Source organism: Triturus cristatus, chromosome 1_2, assembly GCF_964204655.1.
Source record: "Triturus cristatus chromosome 1_2, aTriCri1.1, whole genome shotgun sequence".
NCBI classification, from domain to species: Eukaryota; Metazoa; Chordata; class Amphibia; order Caudata; family Salamandridae; genus Triturus; species Triturus cristatus.
This window is the reverse complement of record NC_140580.1, coordinates 1,193,498,699-1,193,525,938: the sequence shown is the minus strand read 5'-3', so window position 1 is coordinate 1,193,525,938 and position 27,240 is coordinate 1,193,498,699. Positions and strand designations below refer to the sequence as shown.

The window sequence follows — 27,240 nt, the reverse complement described above, 5'->3', positions numbered from 1 at the left end:
TTCAATACCAGCAGCAGTTTTCCCTGGTGAGCAGTAGCTTTACTACAGTGATCTAATGAGCAAAAAGAGTGCTAACATTCAGAATATATGGCAAATGTGTGACATATCTGAATACCTTCATGATGGAATCAAAGTAAAAAACTGAAAGCATTTCCTAATGAGGAGACTGCAGTACATGAGGAAATTAGGAAACTTCATAACAAATAAATCTCCCAAGATGGCCACCGGAGACAAAAGAGCCCAAATGTAGCCCAAAATCACCCAGATGTAGCCCAATGACAGAAGTGTGCAAAACACTTATTATTTTGTGTTTTTGCAGTGTTATATAGTGCAGACTTGTCAGGTATTGGAGTGCTTTACATGAGCATTGGTTACATCACACAAGAACAAATTCATTTTGGTTGTAGACATGGGGAGACTAAGTGATTTGACCAGAATCACAGAATGTCGAGCTGAAGCAGAAACTCCAACCTGGTTCCCCAGTTGCAAAGTCTGCAGTTCTGGAAGTAACACCACATCCTCTTCCCCTAAGTGCAACATTTAATCAAGTGGTCAACTGGATAAAAAAACAAAGATAACAAATAATTTAAAAGTGCTTTGCCGCTATTTGAAAACTCAGAAAATATGTCCTTATTTTAGTCTTTTAGAGCACTAACCATAATTTTGATGCCAATAAGATGCTCTCATATATGTAATTTCTAAAGGAAATGCTCTAGGTATTACAGTTTTGATTACATCAAGATGACGTCAGGCGTTCCACACTTTTGTAATAAATATAGAATATTAGCAATCTAGTTGTTCATTAGGATACTGTTGAGAGGCAGAGGCCAGGGGCACGGACTCTGAAAATTGAAGGCAGGTAGGAGAGTGCAGAGGCAACAATTTGACCACACTAGGCAGGCAGGAAGGGCCGTGGCAGCACAACAGACTATGGAGGGCAGTGGAAAGGGGCGCAGGGGCAACAAACCAACAATACAGGACTTGCAAGAGAGGCTGTAGCAATGTAATAGACCATTGTAGGCCGAAGGAAAAGGCAATGGTAGTACAACCATACATGCCAACAGACCCGATTCAGCCAGGAAACGTCCAATGTTTTTAAGCTCAAATGGGCTTTATTTGATCTGTCTCCTGTCTACAATCTCCTCTTTTTCAATGTAACTCAAAGGGGAAAATCAATACCCCATTTGTTTTTCAAAATCTCCCTCTTACCAAGTTCAAAATGTTCGCAAGTATGGTACATTGGATCATGGAAGGAAATGGGGTAGGGACATGGACTTGGATAACAGAGGACAGGAGGGACAGGGAGAGGTGCACCAAACTGACCCTGCAGGTCAGGCATCAGGGTTTGCAGCAGCACAATACACCACACAGGGCATGCGGGACGGGAGTGCAGCACAACAATCCATAGAAAGCAAGAGGGAGGGGACAGGACCATGCACATGGACAACAGAGAACAGAGGGGCAAGAGGCAATGGTAGCTAGCTGACCATAATGGACAGACAGGAGAGAAAGCTGCAGCATAACAGACCATAAAGGGTAGGAGGGACGGATCAGGGGCATTACAATGGAACAGACAAGCCAGGAGGGAGGGAGTAGGGGTCTGCACATGTGAACAGAGGGCTGGGGGCAAGGGGGCAGGGCAGGAGCAGCAAGATAGCCATGGAGGTTAGGCAGGATGGGCACTAGAAGCAAGACACACCATGAAGAGCAACAGTGAGACTGTGATGGAATACACACAGACCATGGAGGGAAGGTGGGAGGGGCCATGGCAGCACAGAAGACCATGCATGGCAAGTGGGAGGGTTAGTGGCAGCACAATGGCTATGATGGGCAAGAAGGAGGGTGCAGGGGCATGCACAAAGGACGATGGAGGATAGAAGGGAGGGTCAGGACCTGTGCACAGACAAGAAAGTTCAGGGGAAGGGGCCTCACAACAGACCGCACGGGGCAGGCAGGAGGAGCAGTTGCAGCACAACAGACCAGGGAGGGCAGAAGGGTGTGGCAGTACAATGGACCATGTGGACAGGAGGAAGAGGATAGGGGCATGGCATGTGGACAGGCAGGGTGGAGGTGGCAGGGACAGGTTACAGTCATTTGACAATGATAGGCAGGTGGGAGGGGAGTGGCAGCTCAACAGAACACTCAGAGTAGATAGGAGTGGCAGGTCCATGGAACATGGTGGGCAAAAAGGATGGAGCAGGGGCATGCACAAAGACATCGGAGGGCAGGGGGAAGGAGAATAGGGGCAGCAAGCTAAGCACAGAGTTTAAGCAGGAGGTCAATGATGGGGCATAGAATTGGGCAATGGAGGGCAGGAGGAGTGGACTGGTACATCATACTAAATTGAGGGCAGTGGCAGCACATCAGACCATGCATGGCAGGAGGGAGGAGGCTAGACCATGGATTCACACAACAGAGGATAGGGAGGAGGGGGATGGGGCAGCATGCTAACTGTTCAGAGAAGGCGGGTATTAGGAACTTTGTTTTTAAAACGTGTGTCTGTGCGAACTACTTAAAATATGAACAAGTATGCAGCATAATCTCACTTTTATTCAGGAAGAAGAGGACGTTTGTGACTGTGACTCCGGGCTCACTTGGCAGAAACACCCCCTGACCCTCCACCCCCTATCGCAAAATGTAATGCCCGTGAAAAGGGTAGGTGAACACAGTGTTATATAGAACATAGTCCTGAGAGCACGATTGAAAATGAAAACTAGATATAGTGTATGGTATAAACTATGCACCAAAAAGTGTGATATAAGATGAACCGGGCGTGAAATATAATATGCAATACATTGTGCGCAATGACAGATTCATTAGAGAGCGCGAGATAGCACAGGCACTAGCGCGTGCTATGCGATATGCGCCTTGGAGTGTAATATGCACAGGGCAGTGTTGTGTAACTTAACTAGTCTCTAAAGTTGTAATATAAAATATGTGCTGGGGAGTGTAACGTTGCATATGCACTGTGACAAAGATATGGATCCCAGATTGTAATATGTATGGCATAGCACTGTGCGTTATAACGTAGGCATCGAGGAAGGCACGTTAGATGGGGCAATATAACCCGTGCGAAGACAAGTGTGGCATGACATATTCACGGGGTGGTGTTACAGTGCACATGGGCTAGAGAGTGTCATAGCATATGCACTAGCTGGTGGAATACAACACAGAGGTGTGTGGCACTCGGCAGGCAATGGTGGGTGTAACACAGCATTGGGCTCTGCCAGCAGCGCGCTGTGACTCTCAAGTGATGTTCGTCCCCTTTCCAGAGAGTAAAATAAAAAGTATTACACATCCGGCAGTGGATGTGTGTTTTATTAACCGTGAGGGGGGTTTCTTGCATAGTTTTGGTCGAATTTTTGTCGAATCCCCTTTGAATGGCTTGGTGTGCATGTGTATTAAATGTGCCCGTCAATAGCTACCCATGTTTGTATAAATAAACGACAATAAACGACAAGGGTGTCTACCGGGATTAGGCACGGTAATCAGACAGGTCAGAGCTTCACTAGTGGTGTAAATACATTCCACGTGGATTCATTGTATGCATAGTCACCTTTTAATGAATACCACGCAAATAGTCTTGGTGATAGGTACGTACGGTTTGTCCAGCATGTCCTAGGTGTGTCTATAAATATATATTTTTAAAAAATAATAAAAAAACAGTGGCCGGCCCTGGGGATTGGGGTCAAAAAAATATAATTAGGAGACAGGCCCTGGGGGATGGGGTCATCAGGGCCAATAAATTAGAATAAGAAGGGGAACCACACAGCCCCCCTTCTTAAAAAATTAAAATAAATAAAAGACTGGCATCGTGCCGGAGGCCACGCCCCCTCCTTGCAGCACTCTGCAAACGCGCCCCCTGGCGAGTTGTAAGTTAGGGAATTAATTCCTCTTCAATACTGAGGGTCTCTGAGGGCCAACTAGCCCAACAGGCATCTCCAGTATGCGCCAGGGAGCTGCGCTGCAGACAGGTGTTCTGAGGCCAAGCCCCGTTTTACACCTCTCTGCAACGCAGCTCTGTGGCGCTTACTGGAGGTACCTAGTGGTCTAGTTTGACCCTAGGGACCCTTAGGATTCAAGGGGACTTAATCTCTCAACTTAGAACAGCCACAGGGCGCTTTTACACAGTGGTGAAGGGAGGGGACGGGTCCTGAGCTGACGTGTGCAAACACGCACTATGGCACGTTTTAAATTGGGAATATAATTTCCCTTCAATACTGAGGGCCCCTGGGGGCTAACTAGCCCACCAAGTGCTTCCAGTAAGTGCCACTGAGCTGCATTGCAGAAGGTGGTCCAGGCCGTGCCACTTTTTACACCTCTCTGCAACGCAGCTCTGTGGCACTTACTGGAGGTACATAGTGGGCTAGTTGGACCCTAGGGACCCTCAGGATTCAAATGAACTTAAATCTCCCAACTAAAAACGGACACAGGGCGGGTTTACACAGTGGTGAAGGGAGGGGACGGGGCCTGAGTTAACGTGTGCAAAAACGCCCTGTGGCCTGTTTTAAGAGGTAGTTTTAATCCCCCTGCCCTATTATATACTAGGGGCTTACAGAGGAGGTCTTGCTAATCACAGGGGGACCCCAACGCATAATGTTCCCTAGTGTATGTAGGTGTTTTCACTGTATTCTAAGTGTCTTTTAACATAGCACTGGCTCTAGGACTGGTTAGTCACTCAGTTACCACCAGTATCCGTCTGAAAAAGTTGAGGGTACAGGATGATTTTGCAACATGGCTTCTTTCTGCTCTGCTTTTTGTTCTTCCTGCACTTTTCTTCGTCTTTGAGGACTTCTGTTGCTTCTTTCTGCACTTCTTTTTTTTCTTTCTGTGCATTTTTTCTTCTTTCTTCACATGTCCTATCTCTGTAGGCATAGTTAGAAATTAGCATTTAAAAAATCTTTGAAATTCACTGAAAAAACCATAGGTTTCAGGGGTTTTATAGTTAGCTGGATTTTTCACTTGTACAAAACCATTGAAATTCCCCCGTTATAGTTAGTTCAGCTAACTATAACTCGTGCGCCCGCAATGCACTGCTGATGACGTCACATATTACATCACTCATGACATGGTCAGTGACATCACAAATGACATCACTGATGACATTATCCTTGTGATAGAGTGGCAGACCTCCTCTCACCCTAATATAACCTTTGATACACACATTCAAAAATAGAGACTAAAATTTCAAAATAATGGACATACCAATACCAGTTACAACAACCTCTTCAGTAATTCTAAGATCCACATACACATCCACTCATTCACCAACAGTCATATACAGTCACTCATACATGTACTCACTCATCATATGTACTCATACACCTATACATCCTGTTACACAATGCCACTCATCCATAGAGTTACTCACACACATAGTCACTCATGCTAATAAAGAATCAAACATACATCTACTTGCATATACAGTTATACACAGCCCACCACACTTACTTCTACGGAAACTTACACATACTTAGTCTTTTAAACAATCACTTATAGAAACACATACTTATTCATACAGGAACTCTTCCAATCTCTCACTCTCACATATACTCACTTATATACACCAATAGTCACATATACTAGTTTAAAACATATGTAGTTACTCATAAAGACACAATTGAGACAGTCATTCACTCACTAACACACCCATACACACACTCATCCACCCATACAGTCCTGCACACATGCTGTCTTCAACACATACAAACAGTGAGTCACTCATTCATGCACCTATGCACTACGTAATACCCCCCACCGAACCATGCAGACACTCAGACGGATACTCAAAAAACCAACTAATAACCTATATAGACACCCATGTAGCTACTCACCAACCCATGCAGCCACTTATACACAAAGTGAGAGACTGATACAGATATTTACCTATTTAAACATTACTCACTAAGCCATGTATTCACTATGATACACTCAGTCAGTTACACAATCAATTTTTCAAAAACAAATCATCCATTTAGACACTTATATACCCATTTATTCTTCCATCGACCTTGAGATATACATATATAAAACATATTTAATTTTCAGAAAAACACACATTCACTGGATGATGTCATCAGTGATGTCATCAGTGATGTCATTTGAGATGTCATCAGTGATGTCACTGACCATGTCATGAGTGATGTAATATGTGACGTCATCAGCAGTGCATTGCGGGCGCGCGAGTTTTAGTTAGCTGAACTAACTATAACGGGGGAATTTGAATGGTTTTGTACAAGTGAAAATTCCAGCTAACTATAAAACCCCTGAAACCTATGTTTTTTTCTGTGAAATATATATATATATATATATATATACACACACACACACCTATACACACACACCTATATACACACATATATGTGCATATGTGTGCGGTTAGAGAGAGGTAGAGAGTGGTAGAGAGAGTGGTAGAGAGAGAGGTAGAGAGTGAGTAGTAGAGAGTGAGTAGTAGAGCGTAGTAGTAGTGAGTAGTAGAGAGTGAGTGGTAGAGAGTGAGTGGTAGATAGTAGAGAGTGAGTAGTAGAGAGTAGAGAGTGAGTAGTAGAGAGTGAGTAGTAGAGAGAGGCAGAGAGATAGAGAGGTAAAGAGTAGAGTGAGTAGTAGAGAGTAAAGAGTGAAGAGTTAGTATAGAGTAGTAGAGCGTGAGTAGTAGAGTGAGTAGTAGTGAGTAGTAGAGTGCGAGTAGCAGTCAGTAGTATATAGTAGTAGAGTGAGTAGTAGATAGAGAATAGAGAGTAGTAGAGCGTAGTAGAGAGAGTAGTAGTGAGTAATAGAGAGTGAGTAGTAGAGTGAGTAGTAGAGAGTGAGTAGTAGAGAGAGAGGCAGAGAGATAGAGAGATAGAGAGTAGTGTGAGTAGAGAGTGAATAGTAGAGAGTTGTAGAGCGTGAGTAGTAGAGTGCGTAGTAGTGAGTAGTAGAGTGCAAGTAGCAGTCAGTAGTATATAGTAGTAGAGAGTGAGTAGTAGAGCGTAGTAGAGAGTAGTAGTGAGTAATAGAGAGTGAGTAGCAGAGTCAGTAGTACATAGTAGTAGAGTGAGTAGTAGAGAGTGAGTAGTAGAGAGTGAGTAGTAGAGAGTGAGTAGCAGAGAGTGAGTAATAGAGGGTAGTAGAGAGAGAGTAGTAGAGCTCCATAATTGAATAGGCCTGTAAGCGCATGTTGCAGTATTTCGCTCAGAAGGGGGTGGCTGGGAATAAGTTATGAAGTGGGTCTGCCCAGAAAAGCCCATGGTTTATAAATGGCTCTGTGACAATGTACATGCAGTCCGCCTCTTCTCTTTAACCCTCGGCGTCGGCTATGCTGCCTGAAATAACACAGAATAATTTTGCAACACGCACGAATTTGGATCGTTGCATTCGCTAAATGTACGATGTAAAATAAACTGGGTAGCGGTAACACTACAGCTGCTCGTTACAGCGCTTAGAAATGGTAGGGGTGTGGACTGAAGCACTCTAAAGGCAACCTATTGACATTAACAAAGCAGCTCGCGCCTCCCTTGTTCACTGCTAGGCTCTACTAATGAAGCGAGCACACCAGCTCACACACACGCTGCAGTGTGGAATGCATTTACCTTCAGTAACTACGAAATAACTTTTCGCTTCGTGTGCACTAAATTAAATGATAATACATAGATGCGTACATTCGATTCGGAAAAACACATCAGGGGTAGTAAGTGGGAGCCATTGCTATCTGCCCGGTTAGTTTTATTTTGTGTGCTATTTGCAGGCCCTCACACATGCAATAATGTTTATAAATGAAAATCGGGCCATAATGGGACAATATTTAATGAGAACATTACTGTATTTTTTTTGTTTACTAAACTATTTGCATCTAGTCAAGTCATCGACACTTCTATAGCGCAACATATCACTCCAAAGAGTCTCATGGCGCTTGCAGCGGCTGGAAGCGGAGAAAGAGTTAGGGAATATTACTGGTCGGATAACCAGGTCTTAATGCTGTTTCGAAAGCACCCTAGGATGGGGGTTGTAGGACTTGGCCCTTTTTCCCTCATTGGTTTTCGTTTTTGTAGTATTGATGCAGATTCAGGGAGCCATTTTATCTACCCCTGAAACTTCTGTCTGAGGGCCTGGAGCACAAAATGGTGGCCACCTGTGACATCACCAGCATCCACTGGAACCTACTAGCACCTTCCAGAACATTCCAGAACCCTGTGACAGTTGGAGGCGGTTTAGAATGTTGGGAAGCTAAGACAGAGAGTTGGCAGTTGGAGCTGGCAGTTGGCACCTGACTGGTGAAGAGTGAGCAGCAGAAACTTGAAGGAGGAAGGAGTGAAGCAGCAGGGGTGGAAACTTGTGCCTGGAGTGGGGTCCATAAACCCACCCTTGATACTAGTCCCTACTGACTGAGCCCAGCCTGGAGCCCTGTGTGGGAAGAAGCCAGAAAAACCATCCTAAGGACCTGGACAGCAGGAACAGGCCTTAGAAACAGAGAACAGCAAGATCCTGACCTGGAAACTGGTTTCCCTGGAGTCCGACGTCGGGTAGCCTGAGACCTGGAGCCCGAGGTGGAGAAGCAGCGCTGACTGGAAAAGCAGACGTCGTACCCGGAGCCGCCGGAGGTCGAGAGAGGGCGCCGTCAGAGGTCGTGAGGAGTACCAGAGGTCGAGGAGGAAGTCACCCGAGGTCGAGTGAGCGGCGTCATCGGAGGAGTGAAGTCCGCCCTCCGGAGTCGTCGGAGACCGAGGTGAGGTGTACCGGAGGTCGGGAGTGAGGATCGCACTCCGGAGTCGCCGGAACCTGTGAGAATCGTGCCGGAGGTCGGGAGTGGAGGTCGCACTCCGGAGTCGCCGGAAACCTAAGGAGAGGAGCACCGGAGGTCGGGAGTGAGGATCGCACTCCGGAGCCGCCAGAAGTCGACATCGAGTCAAGGCCGGCCGACGTCATCGAAGTGGAGGTCGCCATCGGACCGGAGCCGCCCGAAGTCGACATCGAGTAAAGACTGCCCGACGCCATCGAATCGGAGGTCGAGATCGAACCGAGGCCGCCGACATCGAACCGGAACCGCCTCACGGCGTCGACACGACTCCAGCGGCGTCGGAGCATCAGAAAAAGGGCAGTAAGTGGAGTAGAGGGCGCCTAAGGCCCTGTGGAGACCTGAGAGACTGCTCTAAGGGGCTAGGGAGGTGCTGGAACCAACCTGACTGTGCCAGGGGTGAGCTGGGACTAATCTAGAGAAGTTGTGTGGAGGGAGAGAGCCAGGTCTCTGGTATTCCCCCCTTGATCTACCTCAGTTTAGGCCTCAGCCTTGTCCAAGCCAGGGAGTAGACACCCTCAAGCCTTCCACATCCCCACAAGCTGTGCCTGGGCCAAATCAGCCCTTAGGAATTCAAACGTGATCTGATTCTATGAGTGTCACTGTCAGCTTTCAAGTATTTATTAGGGGCACTGTATTTAACCTATGTATTGCTTCACTGTATTTATTGGTCCACAGTATTTATTGATGCACAATATTTATTGGTTTACAGTATTTATTGCCTCAGAATATTTAATTGCCTGTATGTATTGCACCTTTATTTATGCCTTCAGTATTTATGATCACCCCTATTTATTGAATCATTAAGCCAGTATTTATTTGACCTGCACATCTAAAAAGTTTGTATATGGTGATTGTTATTTATTTTATCCAATCAGCAACTAAGAGAAAAAGAAGATAAAGAAAGATATTTTCATAATTTTTACGGTGTAGAGTCGTTTTTGGAACGGATGCACGCATGGTTATTGTATGGGTATAACGTATGCTTAGCACGGTGCCTGTTTCCTGACCACTCGAGCCAAGCTACCACAGTGTGTCCGGAAGAACACCACCACCCTTTCCAGAGTGGGAGTGGTTTTCCAACAGGGGTGGATCGCAGGTCAACGGGCAATTTGTTCCAGAAAGACGGGGCTAAGTAGGAAAAAGATCTACCACCTTGTCTGGTGGTGTATATTCTGAGCAGAGACTTGGTACTAGACCTCAGTGCCCTCTGAGGCCTGTACCAACAAAGTTTTCTGGACCAGTATTGTGGTTTCTTCCTATAAAGATATTTATGTGTAAAGGCATAGAACCTTAAAAAGAATGCGCTTTCTCACTGGAAGCCAGTGCAGAGCTCTAAGACATGGAGCAGAAGAAGTTCGATGAGGGAGATTCCGAATCATTTTGGCCGCTATGTTTTGTAAAGTCTGGAGCTAGTTTAAGAAGGATTTGTTTATGGACTGTAGGAGTGCATTACCATAGTCCATCCGATTGGTAATCAAACCCTGAAGCAGCGGTTTTCTGGCTTCCAGGGGAATCCATTTGAAAACTCTCCGAAGTGTACGCATTATTCCGAAACAGGAACTGACAATATGGTTAACCTGGGCCCTCATGGACAATTGATTGTCCATGTAAAAGCCCAGGTTACGGACCACCTCTTTAGGGACAGGACAGGCACCAAGGTCAACGGGCCACCATTCAGAAGACCAGTGTTCTAGCGCTTTCCCAAAAAGCATGATCTCAGACTTTGCACCGTTCAGTTGAAGATGGTTGTTTTTCATCCACCTATTGATATGGGACATACAGTTTTTGAAACGCATCATGGTTTCTTTCGGATCAGGACCCAGTGTGACTATGATCTGAGTGTCATCGGCATACGATATAACATCAAATCCGTATGCTCTAATCACTGGGGCCGGTGGAGTCATATAAAGATTGAAGAGAGTAGATGTCGAATGCACTCTATTGTCCCAAAGCCGAATACATTTTCTGATTTAGAAATGCCTGAAGAGAAAAAAAAGGGCACAGTTGTAATCACAATTTTGCGTCACCTGGTGCGGCAAATAGGCGCATTTCCGGGGCTTTAAATTCAACAGTCAGACTACCATGCGAGCTGCCCTCGCCATGCCACTTCAAAACACGTGCATTTAATGCACTGGACTCCAACTGCTTTGCTAAAGGAGTGTGGCCAGCCCGACGCCCTCTTTGTCCCTCCGTGCGCGTGAAAGCCGCCATGCGCGTGCGTCGCGTGTGGACATCATATGTGAAGAGTTGCCATGACAATGGCAAGCTTAGCACAAGATGGTGTCGGACTGTCCACAGCCCGTAGGGGCACGCGCATGCTGTCTGCATTGGACAGATGGCGAGAGCAGCCATCTTTGTCCATGCAGGCGCGTGCATACAAGCGTCGGGGAGAAACGATTCCAAAAGGTCTCTCTGACGAGAGCAGCGCATGCGTGCTGCTTTTCGCCAGGCGAGACCTAATGAATGAACATACATGTGAGGAAGGAGCCTCAGAGCATTGTTTCAGGGGGGAGGGGAGCAGGTACATAACACATTCAGAGAGTATGCAGAAGAAGTGCTTTGACTTCTTTTTTGAAGGAGGACGTTGAGGGATTCAATCTGATTTCCGGAGGCAAGGCGTTCCAGATTTTAAGGGCAATACCGGAGAAGGCTTGGTTATAGGTTTTCTTTTTTTGAAATTTTTGTGGTTTCAGCAGCTAAGTGCTAGAACTCCTCAAAGATCTGCAACCACCCGAGAGTTCCAGTTTCCGGGCGAGGTACTGAGGTGTGTTTATGTGAAGGGCTTTGTAGGTCATTCAAGCAATTTTAAGATGAATCCTAGCCTCAAAAGGAAGCCAGTTTAGAGATTTCAAATCAGGCATGATGTGGCAATTTCTTTTGGATCATGTGATGAGCCTAGCCGCCGAGTTCAAAGAGGCCCTAAGCGGTGCCAGCTTGTAGCTCGGAAGACCACAGAGAGTTGAACTCCCATACTCCAATCTGGAGAGGACTAGTGCTTGAACAGCAGACTTGAAATCTTCTAGAGGAAGGAAGGGTTTTAACTTTCTTAGTATGCTCATTTGGAAGTTCGTTCCTTTGGTGGCAGCGCTGATGTGCTCCTGCATTTTCAGGGGCCTTATCAAGTATTATTCCGAGAGATTTGGTATAGTCACTGATGTGTGGAACGCAGTTGAGAGCCGCAAGTTGTTTCATGTATTCAACGACAATAGGCACCTGTTTGGGAGAGGAGATAAGGAGGAATTCCATTTTTATTGAGTTTAGCTTGAGATGGTTGGAAGTCAGCCAGTGTTGGGTTTTGAGTAGGGTTGAATTAATGTCATCGGGGGAGGAGATTTTCAAGTACAGCTGGGTATCGTCAGCGTACATGTGATAGAGTATATTGGATGATTTTAGCATTTGTGTCAAGGGCTCCATGAACAGGTTGAAGAGTGTGGGTGAGAGTGAAGACCCTTGAGGGACCCCAGAGTGATCGGAGTAGGGTTGGAGAGGGAGTGATTGACCTTTATTCTTTGCGATCTGTTATGAAGAAACGAGGCACCCCAGTTCAACACCGACACTGAGAGACCCATCCTGTGTTCCAGTATATCCAGGAGGTGGTCATGTTTGATCATATCAAAAGCCGACAAGAGGTAAAGGAGGATTAGAAGGCAAGCTTTGTTCTGATCCAGGAGCAAAAGGTGTTCAATAGACGGCTAACCTCTCCAGGATCATTCGGCTTGTCTCAGATTGCGCGTCTCTGTATTTAAGCTATCGTTGAACCAAGGTGTGGATTCTTTGTTGGACCTTCTTTTTAGTTTCAAGGGGGCAATAGCGTCCAGAATGTTCAATATGGAGTTGTAAAGCTGAGTAAGGTCATGAACCCCAGACATGTGAGCAGGAGGAGGCAAGGTCATGATGCTAAGGGATATCGTTTCATTCAGGTTTGCATTTCAAATGGATCGTTTCCAATGCCTGGGTTTCTTAGGTTGAGATTTTAACTTAGTCCAAGGTTCCATGATGCGGAAGGAGATGTACTGATGATCAGTCCAGTCACAAGGGACAATCGAGTCAAGTTGAAAGAAGTTGGGTTTAGCGATAAGGTCCAGGATCGAGCCCAGGCTGTGAGCGGGGCGGTCACATATTCGAATCATGTTACGGTCAAGTAGGAACGTTTTGAGGCTATTCACTGCAGGGTCATTCCAGTGAAGATTGAAGTCACCGAGGAAGTTTTGGGGACAGTGATGATCCACAAAGGAGGAGATGGTTTCCATAATTTGTTCCACAAAAGGGAAGTTATCACCCGCGTATGGTAGAATGTGTGAAAGGTGCATAGAGGCCTCAGGTTGCTTGAGATGTCTATGTACATGTATTCGCAAGAGGGGAGAGGAGCAGCGAGTGACTGTTTCACAGTAAGACTATTCAGGTATATACAGGCGATCCCTCCACCAGGTTTGACCGATCTGTGAAGTCTGATGAGGTTATGGCTTGGAGGGCCTAGGAGGTCAAAGACCGGACCAGAGCACTTCTTTAGCCAGGTTTCCGTAGGTATTAGAAGATCAAGGTCCTGTGCCAAGATGAAATCTGCGATATCCGCGGCGTTTCACAGCAGATCTACAATTGATAAGTGTCTGACTACTTACGTTTCCACAGGAACGTGATGCAAATGATAAAGAGTCCTCACCTTCACCTGGTCATCAAATGCACCCAACTTGGTTAAAGTGCAAATAAGAACCCGGGGAAAGAAACCGGGGGAAAAAAACACTCAAAGGTTCCACGTGGCACCTCAATCAGAGATAAGGTCACTGTAAAACATAACCGGGAACATTGGTAAGTATAACGCTATTCTCCAGTCTAGTGCATAGTTCCCTTCTTCTGGGTTTTTCTATGTACCGGAAGTAGTATGGAGCATAGAGGAGCCTGGAGTATAGAAAAAACCTGGACAAATAAATATAAATGCAAGGAACACATATAAGGAACAGGTGTGATTTCTTTGTTTGTCATATATTAATTAACTGTAATAATGAAACCCGCCAGTTAGTATTATGTGCGCTGCTCCTTACATATTTTATTCAATATAACAAAATTTCCTTGATTGCAGGTATGTCATCCTATACTTATCTTCAGGAATCAGGAATGAACAAGGAGTCAAGAAAAACTCTAATCTTCATCCACGTGGAGCCCAATTTAGATAAGCAAAGTCAAAAACTTAAAACATATAATGAAGAACTGAATTGCACTTATTACACGGCAATATCAGTTTTAAGCTGGTCTTTCTTGTTTTCTTTTCAGGGAGGTGGACACGGAACTGAAGTCTACAGCAAAGGAAACAATACTTTGACTTTCAGGCTAGTCAAAGCCTACCGTACTAATGATTACCATCCGGAGTCTTGGAGTTGCAGAAATCGAGGAATTCAATGAGGAGTCAGCGCGGAGGATTTGCAGCAATCAAGGAGAACAACGCGGAGGATGCCGTGGGGACGCCGCAATAGGAAAAACCCGACAGGAGGGAGAGGAGCATGATCCAGAAGCAGGTGAGTAGCACGGAAGGAGAATCAAAGTCCCAAATAAACTAGAACGCAAAGCGTTCTTTCCCTGGAGCGGCTTGCCTATATACACTGCAGCCGACTCATGCACATGTGCAGAGCCCAAGTCAGCCATCTTTGTAGTCCACCATTCGCTTGGGCTCTGCATTCCTGACCATAAGTATGCATTTCAAGTGGGGAGTTGAGTCGGATGAGGTAGATTGAGAGATGAGAACTTGTTTGAGGTGTTTATAGTATTAGGGTTGTATCTGGGTCTTCTGAGTGGGTCAGGGGGAATAGACTAAATATGGAGTTGTTTACCCAGATTGACTGTATAAATGGAGTTGGATGTAAGAAGGAGGGAGTGGATGTCATGATCTGTTAAAAAGATCTTAAATTTACATGCTCTGGAGGCAGCATTCAGGCAGGGAATGGTTCATGGTTCTCCACCTTGGAGGGGGGGTGGTGGGAAGAGAAGCTGCATAGGGCGATAATCCCATAAATGAAAGGGGAGATGACAGTGCAGTAGTTAGTAGCTGGTGCTTGATTAAGTTTGTTCTTCCCTAACGACCTGTGGGCCAAAGCGTCACTAGCTAATTTATGCAGCAAAAAATGGCTGCAGCGTAAGTCAGTATATTTTCTGATACTTTATTATTTTGACATTTTTACACATGCTAACAGTAGCTACAAAGGCTTTGCCTTTTTAGTACCAGTGTAACATACAACTTCAACAGTGAGAAAGGTGACCAGTCAACCTCTGCAAAGGCCCTCCACTTCGCAGAAACACAAGTCACGTTTTTTAGGTCTCGCCTGACCCAGTGCATGCACTGGTCTGGCGAGACATTTAGTGGGTGGGTTTTGAAAGTGCTACCCACATTTTTGTGCTGGCTACAAGCTTCAGTGCACGATGGCGTGCACGCATTCACCCCTCCCTTCTCGCCCAGCCATCTGCCTTTCCTGCGCCAGCCTTCAGCACCATACCCCTCCCCCGGGCGTCATCGATCACTTTCAGAGTGATCACGAGCACGATGACTTTCGCTTTTACGGCCGCGCTACGTTACTTTTACTGCAGCGCTGCCAATGCTTGTTATTACTTTTTGTTTGTTCTTGGAAGCGTTCGGTCGTTTCTTTTGGTTTCTCATAAGTGCTGGCCCGTGTGTTTTTTCTATTTCTTAATCTCTAAGAATGCTTAGGCTCGCAGAGTAATTACCACCCCAGTTTTTGCGGCGAATCACTTTCTCCTACAGCAGTGGCCTGCAGCTGGTTACAGCGCGTGGGCCCGTATAGTATTTGTTTGAAAAATGCTTGTAATGATTTTCTCAGCTGAAGCGGCGGCATTTAAGAGTCAGATATCAGCGGTTTGTGTTTATGCAGCATAGGGCCCTGTGCGCGGCCTGCAGGGCGATTGGCTTCCTAGACTGCAAGGTGGGCCAATCAGGAGGCGGGCAGCAGCGTGTTTTTCCTAACGCGGCCGTCTCTGGCACAGCTGCGGCGCCGTTTCTCCACTTGGGAGATTGAGTCGCATTCAGACTTGTGTTGGACAAGAAGAGTTTGAGGTGGGTTTTAGTTTTAATTTCGGAGTCATGGATGGCCCACTCACACAGCACTCGCAACATTCACCTGCTCAGACCTTCACATGTTGACGTAGAGGGGCACACTTGTCCTCCCCCCATAACCCCCAAACCTCCCCGCCCGTTGATGAACATCATCTGCTCATTTGTTGGAGGCTCGGGGGACGGGGCACACTTGTCAAGTCACGCCGGGCGGTCACCCTGGGTCCCTCTCATGAAATTCTTGCTTTCGAGCATCTAAAAACATTAAAGAAATGGAGTCCATTCGACCATCATTCATTCAGATATCTTATTCTGTGCCGCCTGATTATTTTGCACCCTGAGAGTTTGAAATAGAAGTTACATATTACATCACATCGGAGACCTCATGGAAAAATAGAGTTGTATTCTGTGCATCAGCAAGCGTCCTCTTTAGACAACAGCAAATGGCAAATAATTTATTCATGGAGAATTGTTTTATTTTTATTTTACGTTTTGTTTTCAATGAAAGGGTGCATGTAAACATTTGTGTCTGACGCACTACCGAAGTCTGTTCATCATTTATAGTTTGAATTGAGATCTGAGGGTTCTGCATCATCGTGTTTAGGTCATAGTTTATTGTTAATTTCGGCAGCAATCACTGCATTTTGTGCTTTTTACAACTGTTGTGATTATCATTTTTCCATTTTCTTTGTCCGAGGAGTGCTTGGTGTCATTTTTACGTAGTCAGCATGGCGAATGAGCACAGTAAGATTCACTGCAGACGGTCACGTATTTCTTTTACTTCTTGGCTCAACTTCCGGTTTCATGTTTGTAGATTAACTCCGTCGCGTGTTTAAAAGGATTGTTTCCATCTGTGTTGTTTACGAGTTTGCCGACCTTCAGTTTGCTTGGAGGATAACTTTGTTTTAGGGATGGTGTAATGGATGGCTAAACCGCTGACAATGGTGCGAATATCCTGGTTTCCACACTGGACCTGATCTCTAAAAATGTCCTAAGTCAAGCGTTTTCTTAGGTTTGGTTTTCATTGTTGCTTTACTCAGGGCACCACTCAGCATGGGCCAAATTAACAGAGCAGCTCGCTGGCGCTGTTCGCACGCCCCTTTTGGTGCAAGTTAGTCATAGTCTTTGAAATGCCACTCATAACTACACTGAAGTTATGAAAATGTCACACATAGCAATCTCAAACCTTGTCAGCTACGAGCTGCGCAATCTGGCGAACCAATAATCAACACCACATCCGAGATGTTTTTTGCAGCTCATTGTCATTTTCTATCAAGGAGCCCTTCCCTGTGATCGCGGCATGCAGGGTGTGGCCTACCAGGCTGCAAGGCCATTCAGAAGGTGAGCAGCAGCTTTATTTTTCCTAGCGCGCCCGTCTCTGGCAAAGGGGCGCGGCTTCTCCACTTGGGAGCTGGAGTCACACTCAGACTTGTGTTGGACAAGACTATGAGGTAGGCGGCTTTTAGTTTTAATTTCGGAGCTTGCACCTCGGATGCTTGGCCTGCTCCTACCCTTTCTTTGAGGTAAATGTTCGATTCTGCTGCCCAGGCTGAGGATATTTTGCTCCTTCTGCAACCCATCAGGAGTGCGTTATATAAGAAATTAGCAAGTTATTCTAGATGCCACACTTGTTCTATACATTGAAGAAACCTGCACTGTTAACCTACCCATTGTGTGTGTGTGGGGAAAACATGCACTGCTGCCAACCATGCTTTACTTATTGTGTAAAGGAGTTAAGTTGTCACTTATGCTGTTCATGCTTTACTTGTTCCCTGTGTGGGAGTAGCTTGCCCTACGTTGTGTCCACTCGAGTACAAGGTGTCTTTGTGTGTCTACATGTTTCTGCTGTTCTGCACTTGCTAGGTGTGTGTGAGAAACCTGAAACTCTACTGCTGCTGCCTTGTGGTTTAGCATGGGAGCATTGGACCCCAATGCAAGCACTAAAATTCAGCTTCAGTGCCCTGGTTTTGCCTACCTGCAAGCAGTGGGTAAACATGCACGTTGTACTTATATTCCTTGTGTACAAGAAGCAAGGCTGGCAGTCACTGCACCTTTTTTACTGCCAGCCTTGCTCCTCATACATAAGGATTATAAGTACAAAGTCAGTGTTTATGCATGCACACAATCACACACACACACACACAACTACAATCACACATAACCACACACATACAACAGTTGCATAACTAAATACTTATAAGGGCCCAAAAGCGAGACCTATTGGCTATGCCAATGCTTGTTAGTAACTTTTGATCCGTTAGAGTTACAATTTATTATTTAAAATCGTCAAATTATGCAGCAGATGATGCATTATGTGGCAAATGTTACAGAGTCATAATTATATAGAAAACTTTTGCAAACTAGGATATTTTCCCATTCAGGTTTGAACTGCTCTTGTGAAAAAAGGGAGGAGAAGTGCGGATGACAGAAACTCCATGGCTCAGAGACAAATGGCTTGTGATTCCACTTTTAAGTGTATTTGGGACATTCCGTGATTGGAAACATATCCCACTTTCTGAATGTCAATAACTCATATAAAACCTTAAAAAACATGTGTATCCATTGGTTGAATTAAGTAACGTAATAAGCTGTAACTGGGTAGTGAAATGACAAACAAATACTAAAAATAAGAATGATTTACTCTTCTGGCCACACCTCTAACACCGCTCACTGACCCAATCCTCTGGTTATTCCCGCCCTCCGATTCTCCGCCCACAGTTCGCCTACTTTTTCCCCCCCCCACTTCGACCACGGCTTCTGACCGCCTCCACCCTTACCTGTACCCACCCCTCATCCTCTTATTACCTGCCCCTCGCTTCCCTCTCCTATCTGCACCACACCATGCCCCCTCCTCTCTCTCCTGCCCTTCTGCTTTCTCAACTGCCACTCCCCCTATCCTGACGCCCTCCTCCCTCTCCTGCCCCCTTCTCCTCGCTATTCTCCATCCCCACTCCTGCCCCTTCCTCCCTCTCCTCCTCTCTCACGTGCCCCGTACTCCCCATCCTGCCCCCTCCTCCTCCTCACTGTCATGCCCTCCTCCTCCTATCCTGATGCCCCTCTCCCTCTTCTGCCCCCTTTTCCTCGCTATCCAGCCCCCTCTTCCATCTTCTACCCCTCCTCCTCACTGTCCTGCCTCCCCTCCTCACCTGCCCCCTCCTCCTCCTCCCTATCCTGTCCCCTCCTCTGCCCCCTCCTCCTCACTGTCTTGCTTCCCCCTCTTCTTCCTTATCCTGCCCCTCCTCCCTCTTCTGTCACACTCCTCCCTCTCCTACCCCCTCCTCCCTCTTCTGTCCCACTCCTTCCTCCTCCTCCTCCTCCTCCTCCTCGCTATCCTGCCCCCTCCTCCGCCCCTCCACCTATCCTGATGCCCTCCTCTGCCACCTTCTCCACGTGTTGCTGCCCCCTCCTCCACACTGTTCCTGCCCCCTCCTCCACACTGTCCTGCCTCCCTCACCTGGCCCCCTCCTCCCTCACCTGGCCCCTCCTACTCACTGTCCTGCCCTCCTCTCCTGATGTCCATCTCCCTCTTCTGTCCCCTTCTCCTCGCTATCCTGCCACCTCCTCCTCACTGTCCTGCCCTCCTCTCTTCTGCTCCTTCTCCTCGCTATCCTGCCCCCTCCTCCTATCCCGATGCCCTCCTCTGCCCCCTTCTCCACGTGTTCCTGCCCCCTCCTCCCCCCTCACCTGCCCCCTCCTGCTCACTGTCCTGCCCACCTCCCTGCTGCCAGACCCCCTTCCCTCTTCTGCCTTTAATGCCCCCTCCTCCTCGCTATCCTGCCCCCTCCTGCCTTTAATGCCCCCTTCTCCTTGCTATCCTGCCCCCTCCTCCTTTCATCTGCCCCCTCCTCCTATCCAGATGCCCTCCTCCCTAATCTGCCCCCTTCTCCACGCGTTCCTCCCCCCTCCTACCTCTTATGCCCCCCTCCTCCCTGTCCTGCCTCCCTCTTCCGCCCCTCCTCTTCTCTCACCTGCCCCCTCTTCCTCACTGTGCTGCCCTCCTCCTCCTCACTGTCCTGCCCTCCTCCTCCTCCTCACTTTCCCGCCGTCCTCCTCTGATGTCCATCTCCCTCTTCTGTCCCCTTCTCCTCGCTATCCTACCACCTCCTCCTCCTCACTGTCCTGCCCTCCTCTCTCTTCTGCTCCTTCTCCTCGCTATCCTGCCCCCTCCTCCTATCCTGATGCCCTCCTCTGCCCCCTTCTCCACGTGTTCCTGCCCCCTCCTCCCTCACCTGCCCCTCCTGCTCACTGTCCTGCCCACCTCCCTGCTGTCAGACCCCCTTCCCTCTTCTGCCCCTTCTCCTCGCTATCCTGCCCCCTCCTGCCTTTAATGCCCCCTCCTCCTCGCTATCCTGCCCCCTCCTGCCTTTAATGCCCCCTCCTCCTCGCTATCCTGCCCCCTCCTGCCTTTAATGCCCCCTTCTCCTTGCTATCCTGCCCCCTCCTCCTTTCACCTGCCCCCTCCTCCTATCCAGTTGCCCTCCTCCCTCATCTGCCCCCTTCTCCACGCGTTCCTCCCCCTCCTACCTCTTATGCCCCCCTCCTCCCTGTCCTGCCTCCCTCTTCCGTCCCTCCTCTTCTCTCACCTGCCCCCTTTTCCTCACTGTGCTGCCCTCTTTCTCCTCACTGTCCTGCCCTCCTCCTCCTCACTGTCCTGCCCTCCTCACTTTCCCGCCCTCCTCCTCCTCACTTTCCCGCCCTCCTCCTCCTCACTTTCCCGCCCTCCTCCTCATTCCTGCCCCACTTCCTATCCTGATGCCCATCCCCCTCTTCTGCCCCCTTCTTCTAGCTATCCTGCCCCCCATCTCCTGCCCCCTCCTCTTCACTGTCCTGCCCTCCTCCCTCTTCTGTTCCTTCTCCTCGCTATCCTGCCCCCTCCTCCCTCTTCTGCCCCTACTCTTCTCGCACCTGCCTCCTCCTCCTATCCTGATACCCTACTCCCTCATCTGCCCCCTTCTCCAGGTGTTCTTGACCCCCTCCTCCCCTCTTCTGCCCCCTCCTCCTACCCCGATGCCTATCTCCCTCTTCCGTCCCCTTTTCCTCACTGTCCTCCCTCTTCTGCCCCTCCTCTTCTCTCACCTGCCCCCTCATCTCCCCTCCTCCCTGTCCTGCCCTCCTCTTCTCTCTCCTGCCCCCTCCTCTTCCTTCATCTGCCCCCTCTTCACTATCCTGCCCCCCTCCTCCCTCTTCTGCCCCCCTCCTCCCTCTTCTGCCCCCCTCCTCCCTCTTCTGCGCCCCTCCTCCTCGCTGTCCTGTCCTCCTCTTCTCTCTCCTGCCCCATGCTCTCCACTCACCATGTCTCCCTCCTTCCACTCCGCAGATGACGCCGGGTTCCACTTCCGGATTCGAGACCAAGAACCAATCAACGTGCGGGACGGAGAGAGGCGCGAGCCTGGGAACGATTGGGCGCGTTATTAATTGGAAGAGTAGAAAGAGAAGAAGGACTTGCTAGCGTCTTCTGCCAAGACAGGGAGAGAAGCGTCGCTTCGACATAGACACAAACGACGGACGAGTAAAACCGCCCCACCGCGACACCAAGGTTCTGTTTTGAAAGCGCCCCCGGGGTACCTTTGAGAGGCCACGCTACTGTATAGACCACTCCCCTCTCTAACCACACCCCGTGTCAAGACCACGCCCCTCTCGAACCACACCCCTCTCTAACCGCACTCCTTTCAAGGCAACACTCCTCTTTAGACCACAGCCTTCTCTAACCACACCCCCCACCTTTAAGACCCCGCCCCTCCCTAACCACACCCACACACGGTGCCGAGTCCTCGCTACTTTGGCATTTTTACATCATTTTCTGAGCGTGTTTCACTCTTGCACAGGATCTGGCCCAAGGTTCTGGGGCGCTTACACGAGAGCCCTCACCCAGGGTCACAGGCTCCGTTTAAAGCCGAGGGGAGGTGGAGGGTTTCGCCCAGAATCACAGGCTGCTGAGCCGGCGCCGGGACTCGGCCAGGTCCAAACGCGCCACTTATGACCCCAGTGTCACTGCTTCTGTGTGAGATCTCGTAGTTTGTAGCAGGTTTACAGGTAAGAATGCACCTTACAAGGCATCCCAGAGCAGGTCCATCCATCCATGCACTGAGGCTTCCAGATGCTTCAAGAATGACCCCCATCTATCCATGCACTGAGGCTTCCCGAATGATCCACCAATGCACTGAGGCTTCCCAAATTATCCACCCATGCACTGAGGCTTCCAGAATGATCCGCCCATGCACTGAGGCTTCCCAAATGATCCACCCATGCACTGAGGCTTCCAGAATGACCCCATCCATCCATGCACTGAGGCTTCCTGAATGATCCACCCATGCACTGAGGCTTCCAGAATGACCCCATCCACCCATGCACTGAGGCTTCCAGAATGACCCCATCCACCCATGCACTGAGGCTTCCCAAATGATCCACCCATGCACTGAGGCTTCCAGAATGACCCTTATCCATCCATGCACTGAGGCTTCCCGAATGATCCACCCATGCACTGAGGCTTCCCGAATGATCCACCCATGCACTGAGGCTTCCAGAATGACCCCCATCCATCCATGCACTGAGGCTTGCAGGATGACACCCCCATCCATCCATGCACTGAGGTTTCTGAATGATCCCCCCCCCATTCATCCATGCACTGAGGCTTCCCGAATGACCTCCCCATCCATCCATGCACCGAGGTTTCCGAATTATCCACCCATCCATCCATGCACTGAGGTTTCCCGAATGACCCCCCATCCATCCATGCACTGAGGTTTCCCGAATGACCCCCCATCCATCCATGCACTGAGGTTTCCCGAATGACCCCCCATCCATCCATGCAATGAGGTTTCCCAAATGACCCCCCATCCATCCATGCACTGAGGTTTCCCGAATGACCCCCCATCCATCCATGCACTGAGGCTTCCAGAATGACCCCCATCCACCCATGCACTGAGGCTTCCCAAATGATCCACCCATGCACTGAGGCTTCCAGAATGACCCTCATCCATCCATGCACTGAGGCTTCCCGAATGATCCACCCATGCACTGAGGCTTCCCGAATGATCCACCCATGCACTGAGGCTTCCAGAATGACCCCCATCCATCCATGCACTGAGGCTTGCAGGATGACACCCCCATCCATCCATGCACTGAGGTTTCTGAATGATCCCCCCCATTCATCCATGCACTGAGGCTTCCCGAATGACCTCCCCATCCATCCATGCACTGAGGTTTCCGAATTATCCACCCATCCATCCATGCACTGAGGTTTCCCGAATGACCCCCCATCCATCCATGCACTGAGGTTTCCCGAATGACCCCCATCCATCCATGCAATGAGGTTTCCCAAATGACCCCCCATCCATCCATGCACTGAGGTTTCCCGAATGATGCCCCCATCTGTCCATGCACTGATGTTTCCCGAATGATCCCCCATCCATCCATGCAGCGAGGTTTCCCGAATGACCCCCCATCCATCCATGCACTGAGGTTTCCCAAATGACCCCCATCCATCCATGTACTGAGGTTTCCGGAATGATGCCCCCTTCTGTCCCTGCACTGAGGTTTCCCGAATGACCCCCATCCATCCATGCAATGATGTTTCCCAAATGAACCCCATCCATCCATGTACTGAGGTTTCCCGAATGATCCCCCATCCATCCATGCACCGAGGTTTCCCGAATGATCCCCCATCCACCCATGCACTGAGGTTTCCCAAATGAGCCCCATCCATCCATGCACTGAGGTTTCCCGAATGAACCCCCATCCACCCATGCACTGAGGTATCCCGAATGACTCCCCATCTATCCATGCACTGATTGTGAGAAGTTGGCCTGGTATATGCTGTCCACTAGTTATAATGGGCACCCTGTACCAGTCCAAACAACCCCTTATTGGTTATGGGTTAAAGACAACCTTTATTAAAAGCTATCCTAGTGGTAGCTATGGAGAGCAGCCTTCAGGCTAAGTCTTGAAGGAATGTAAAGCAGCTTGTTTTACCAGTCTATAATCTCTTGAGTGCCTAAATGAATGACAACCACACCAGGTATATATATAAAATATATGTATTTATTTCTAAACACACCCTCCTAGTCTCTTTATGAGAGTAGAGGTAAAAACACATAAGTTACACTTCAAAAATATCACAGTAATAGCACAAATACATGTCAGGCCCTAGGGGCGAGTCAAACCATATACTAAAATAGTGGTATAAGAACCACAACTTAACTAGACACAAGGCCTAGAGCCTGTAGAATCGCTGGGACCCCAAGGAACCACCCAAGGTAGTGACACAGGGGACCCACGGGGGCCGTGTGCAGTGTGAGAACACAGCAGCGAGCTCCCGTTAGCTTCTATGGGAAAGTCGCGGTTCGATTTTTAAAGATTAGGGACACTTAGAAACGAGTCAGGACCAAACCCTTTGGGACTTAGGAAGTTCTAGGGCCAACACCCACGGGAGCACCGGAGTACTCGTGTTACCTCACCCAGGGAAGCCGGGTGCGTAGGTGTCAAATGGGGTCGGGTCGCGGCATCGATTTCAATGGGAGCTGGCAAAGAAGTGCTGCTGACATATCAACAAGGAGCTACAGGGGAAAAGTACGAGATTGGGTCATCCCCCACTCAAATCGGTTTTACAACAAAAAGACCCAATCTACTTAGTACAGAAATACTTTCCACACTGTGTAAAGAAGGAATTGAGAAGTTTCAAATTAACTTCTTCTAACCCGCTCCCCACCATATAGACTTGTGAGAGGGGTTCCTAATTCACCAGAGTCTGTACTGATATAAAATCTGCAAGAACCTTAAACCAGTGTAGCAGTCACTCTGTTCAAAAAATCAATATGTGAAAAAGCCAGTATAATCACAGGGATACAAAACCCACACGTGAATATCAGTGAAAAAATGTGTGCAAAACAAGGTAGAACCTCACGTGCGCAACACCACAGCGGGCTGACACTGGTTAGATTATAATAATACTGATATTTGTAAAGCGCGAACAGCTACCTCACGAGGAGGTGTCCCGGCGCTATAGACCGCTGGGGAACCCATCCTGGCTATACCTGTGAGATGGTCCCTTTCTGGGTATCTCCAAGGTGAAACCAGGCATCCCCAGCGTCTGTGGGGGGCCGTTGTAGAGATGAGGCAAGCTTAATGCCCAGAGTTGCCGAGTGTGTTCCTGGTTAGAGTAGGTACCGAGGCGAGAATTATCGAGTCCGTTTTGACCCTGGTCCACAACCCTGCCGCGTCGGGAATTGAACCCTGGTCCCTGGCCAATTCTCTGCTTACGGGTCTGCCGTCTCTAACCAGTGAGCCACACCTCTCTACTTATCACCAGTACTGCCACGTTTCTCATCATAGGTTACTACCTTGGGCAAAAAAAAATGGGCAAATATACCAGAAAAAAGTAATCAACAAAGATGAAAATATGTGAACATCACACACCATAGTCCAGAGTTAAAATTGATAAAGAGCCATGGCCACCATCATTATATTCTTAGCTCATGGGTCAGTTCAAAGGTAAAAAGTGCTGTATCTTAACAGACAGAAAGCCATTTAGCCGACATGTCTTATTGCCTTACTCTTATGGCAATTTCTTCAGGGCACCTGGACTTCATCCACCTAATCAGCACACTTGTAATGAACTATTTGTGACTGCAAAAAACAAAAGGAAAGGTTCTTGCCATTATGCACTGAGCGCCAAAACAGAATATCTCAAGGCCACTGTATTCAACTATTCACATATATATAAAAAACAACCTCATAGGTTATCATTACAGGCAGTATAATGTTTTCAGTGATCCTGTATTACACAAACCCTCTTGTACTTTGGGCATTCTGTGGAGAAGCTCGGGACGCGAGTGTTTTGCGGTAAGATGCAATAGTTGTGAGAGATGCAGGAATGGGCACTATTACTTTGAAGGCTGTTACACGTTTGAGTGTGAGGTTGGGCAACAGGGCTGTCATTGGAACATCGGCTTGGAAGAGAGTGCTTGACAAGAGCAAATCGGATACCTTTTGGTATCGTAACCGGAACGAGTGTGTTTCGAAACAGATAAGGGACACTAAGTTGAGACCGGTAATGGTTTTAAATATCCTTAGTTAACATGCTTTAGTAACAAAGGGATGTTTAAGCGTGAAACGCTCCCTGTGTCATTGAATTTACGATGAGTTTGACACGATTATTATGTGGTTGAATTTTGATCTGAATTAATTTCTCCACAGAATGCCCATGAGGCGATTCTCCGTTGCCTCGTGCATGCCCCAGTCTGCTCTCACCCCTGTAAGTCCTCTTGTGTACGTGGGCGCAGGCGTGTTTGGTCAAGGAGCCTGCTGCACTCCAACTCCCATAAGGACGTGGGGCCTAGCCAATGCAGACGGAGTAACAGGATGCAACCCGCCTCCATATAAGCACCGCCTCCGCAGAGGGAGGGTGCTTGACAATCTGAGCAAGTTCCAGGCCGATAGCGGACCCTCCGTTTCCGCTCTGCCGGCCGCTTCCAAACTACCCCACAGTTCCGCGGACGCTTTCTTTCCCGCTGGAAAGACGGGAATACTTCTATTTTGGCCCGACGCTTCCGCCGTGCGCGGACGCTTTCCTTCCCGCTGGAGAGGCGGGAGACGTCGCTACAGTGCTCCGAGGGCGGACGCTTTCCTTCCCGCCTCGGGGTGTGGAACCCTACCCCCTGTGCTTCCGAGGACCTGAATCTCAGCATACCTGCTGCGACGGAACGGACTCCGTGCACGGTGCGCAGGAAATGAGTGCGAGGTGCGTGATAGACAAAGCGCAGCAGAAAGCGAGACTATACCGAAAAGTGTGATCACGCAGCAGCGTGAATCAGCGCTAGGTCGCTTCCTCTAATACTTTCTTCCCTAGACACTTATTTGTTATTTAGGATCCCCATGCCCTGCTTGTTATTACTAGCTGATCACGCAGGGATTATCGAACTACACCCTGGCTGTGGTGGTAACAGCCAGGTGATCTAACTGCCTGTTCAGCAACTACTGTCTGGGGTTACTGGCGTTTATGGTTTTCTGGCAACTGGCGCTTTGGTGATTATAGTAAGGATTGAGAATCCCTTACCTCCAGGACATCAACCACCAGGCTGCTTGTGAGTGGTCTATACGTTGTTTATATAAATGCCTGAGTCTAGATGTATGCCCTGTACGGCTGTTACATATGTCCCTGTCTTTGTCATTCTGCAGTCCGCCCGTAGAAGGAAGGTGACAGATGCCTTGACCAGTCCCAAGGAACCCGCAGTATTTCCTGATCTTATATCCCCTTCCATGTTCCCCGGGGTGCTGCTTTCCATAGGAATGTATCCTACGCTGTGGGAGGTAGTGCCTTGGCGAATAGGGAGGCCTCTCTACTGGCTGTCGTCCCCGCTGGCTGCTGCGAAAAGGTTAGTGGCCTGCCCTTGCGCTGCTGACAGCCTGACAG

The 27,240-nt window shown here is 48.4% G+C and overlaps 1 protein-coding gene and 1 long non-coding RNA gene across 3 annotated transcripts in view; one reads left to right on the top strand and one right to left on the bottom strand.

The window, feature by feature from the left end:
* The window catches only part of DPM2 (dolichyl-phosphate mannosyltransferase subunit 2, regulatory), a 395,257-nt gene extending 374,010 nt beyond the window's left edge, over window positions 1–21,247 (bottom strand). For both annotated transcript variants that reach the window (XM_085614160.1, XM_085614159.1), the window contains exon 1: window positions 21,122–21,247. In XM_085614160.1, coding sequence (XP_085470286.1) covers window positions 21,122–21,124 — 3 coding nt within the window. In that variant the 5' untranslated portion in view covers window positions 21,125–21,247. The remainder of the gene's footprint in view (window positions 1–21,121) is intronic.
* Window positions 21,248–21,619: 372 nt separating this feature from the next.
* LOC146869015 (uncharacterized) overlaps window positions 21,620–27,240 on the top strand; it is a 99,526-nt gene continuing 93,905 nt past the window's right edge. The window contains exon 1 of the long non-coding RNA XR_014965471.1: window positions 21,620–21,863. This is a non-coding gene — a long non-coding RNA (uncharacterized LOC146869015). The remainder of the gene's footprint in view (window positions 21,864–27,240) is intronic.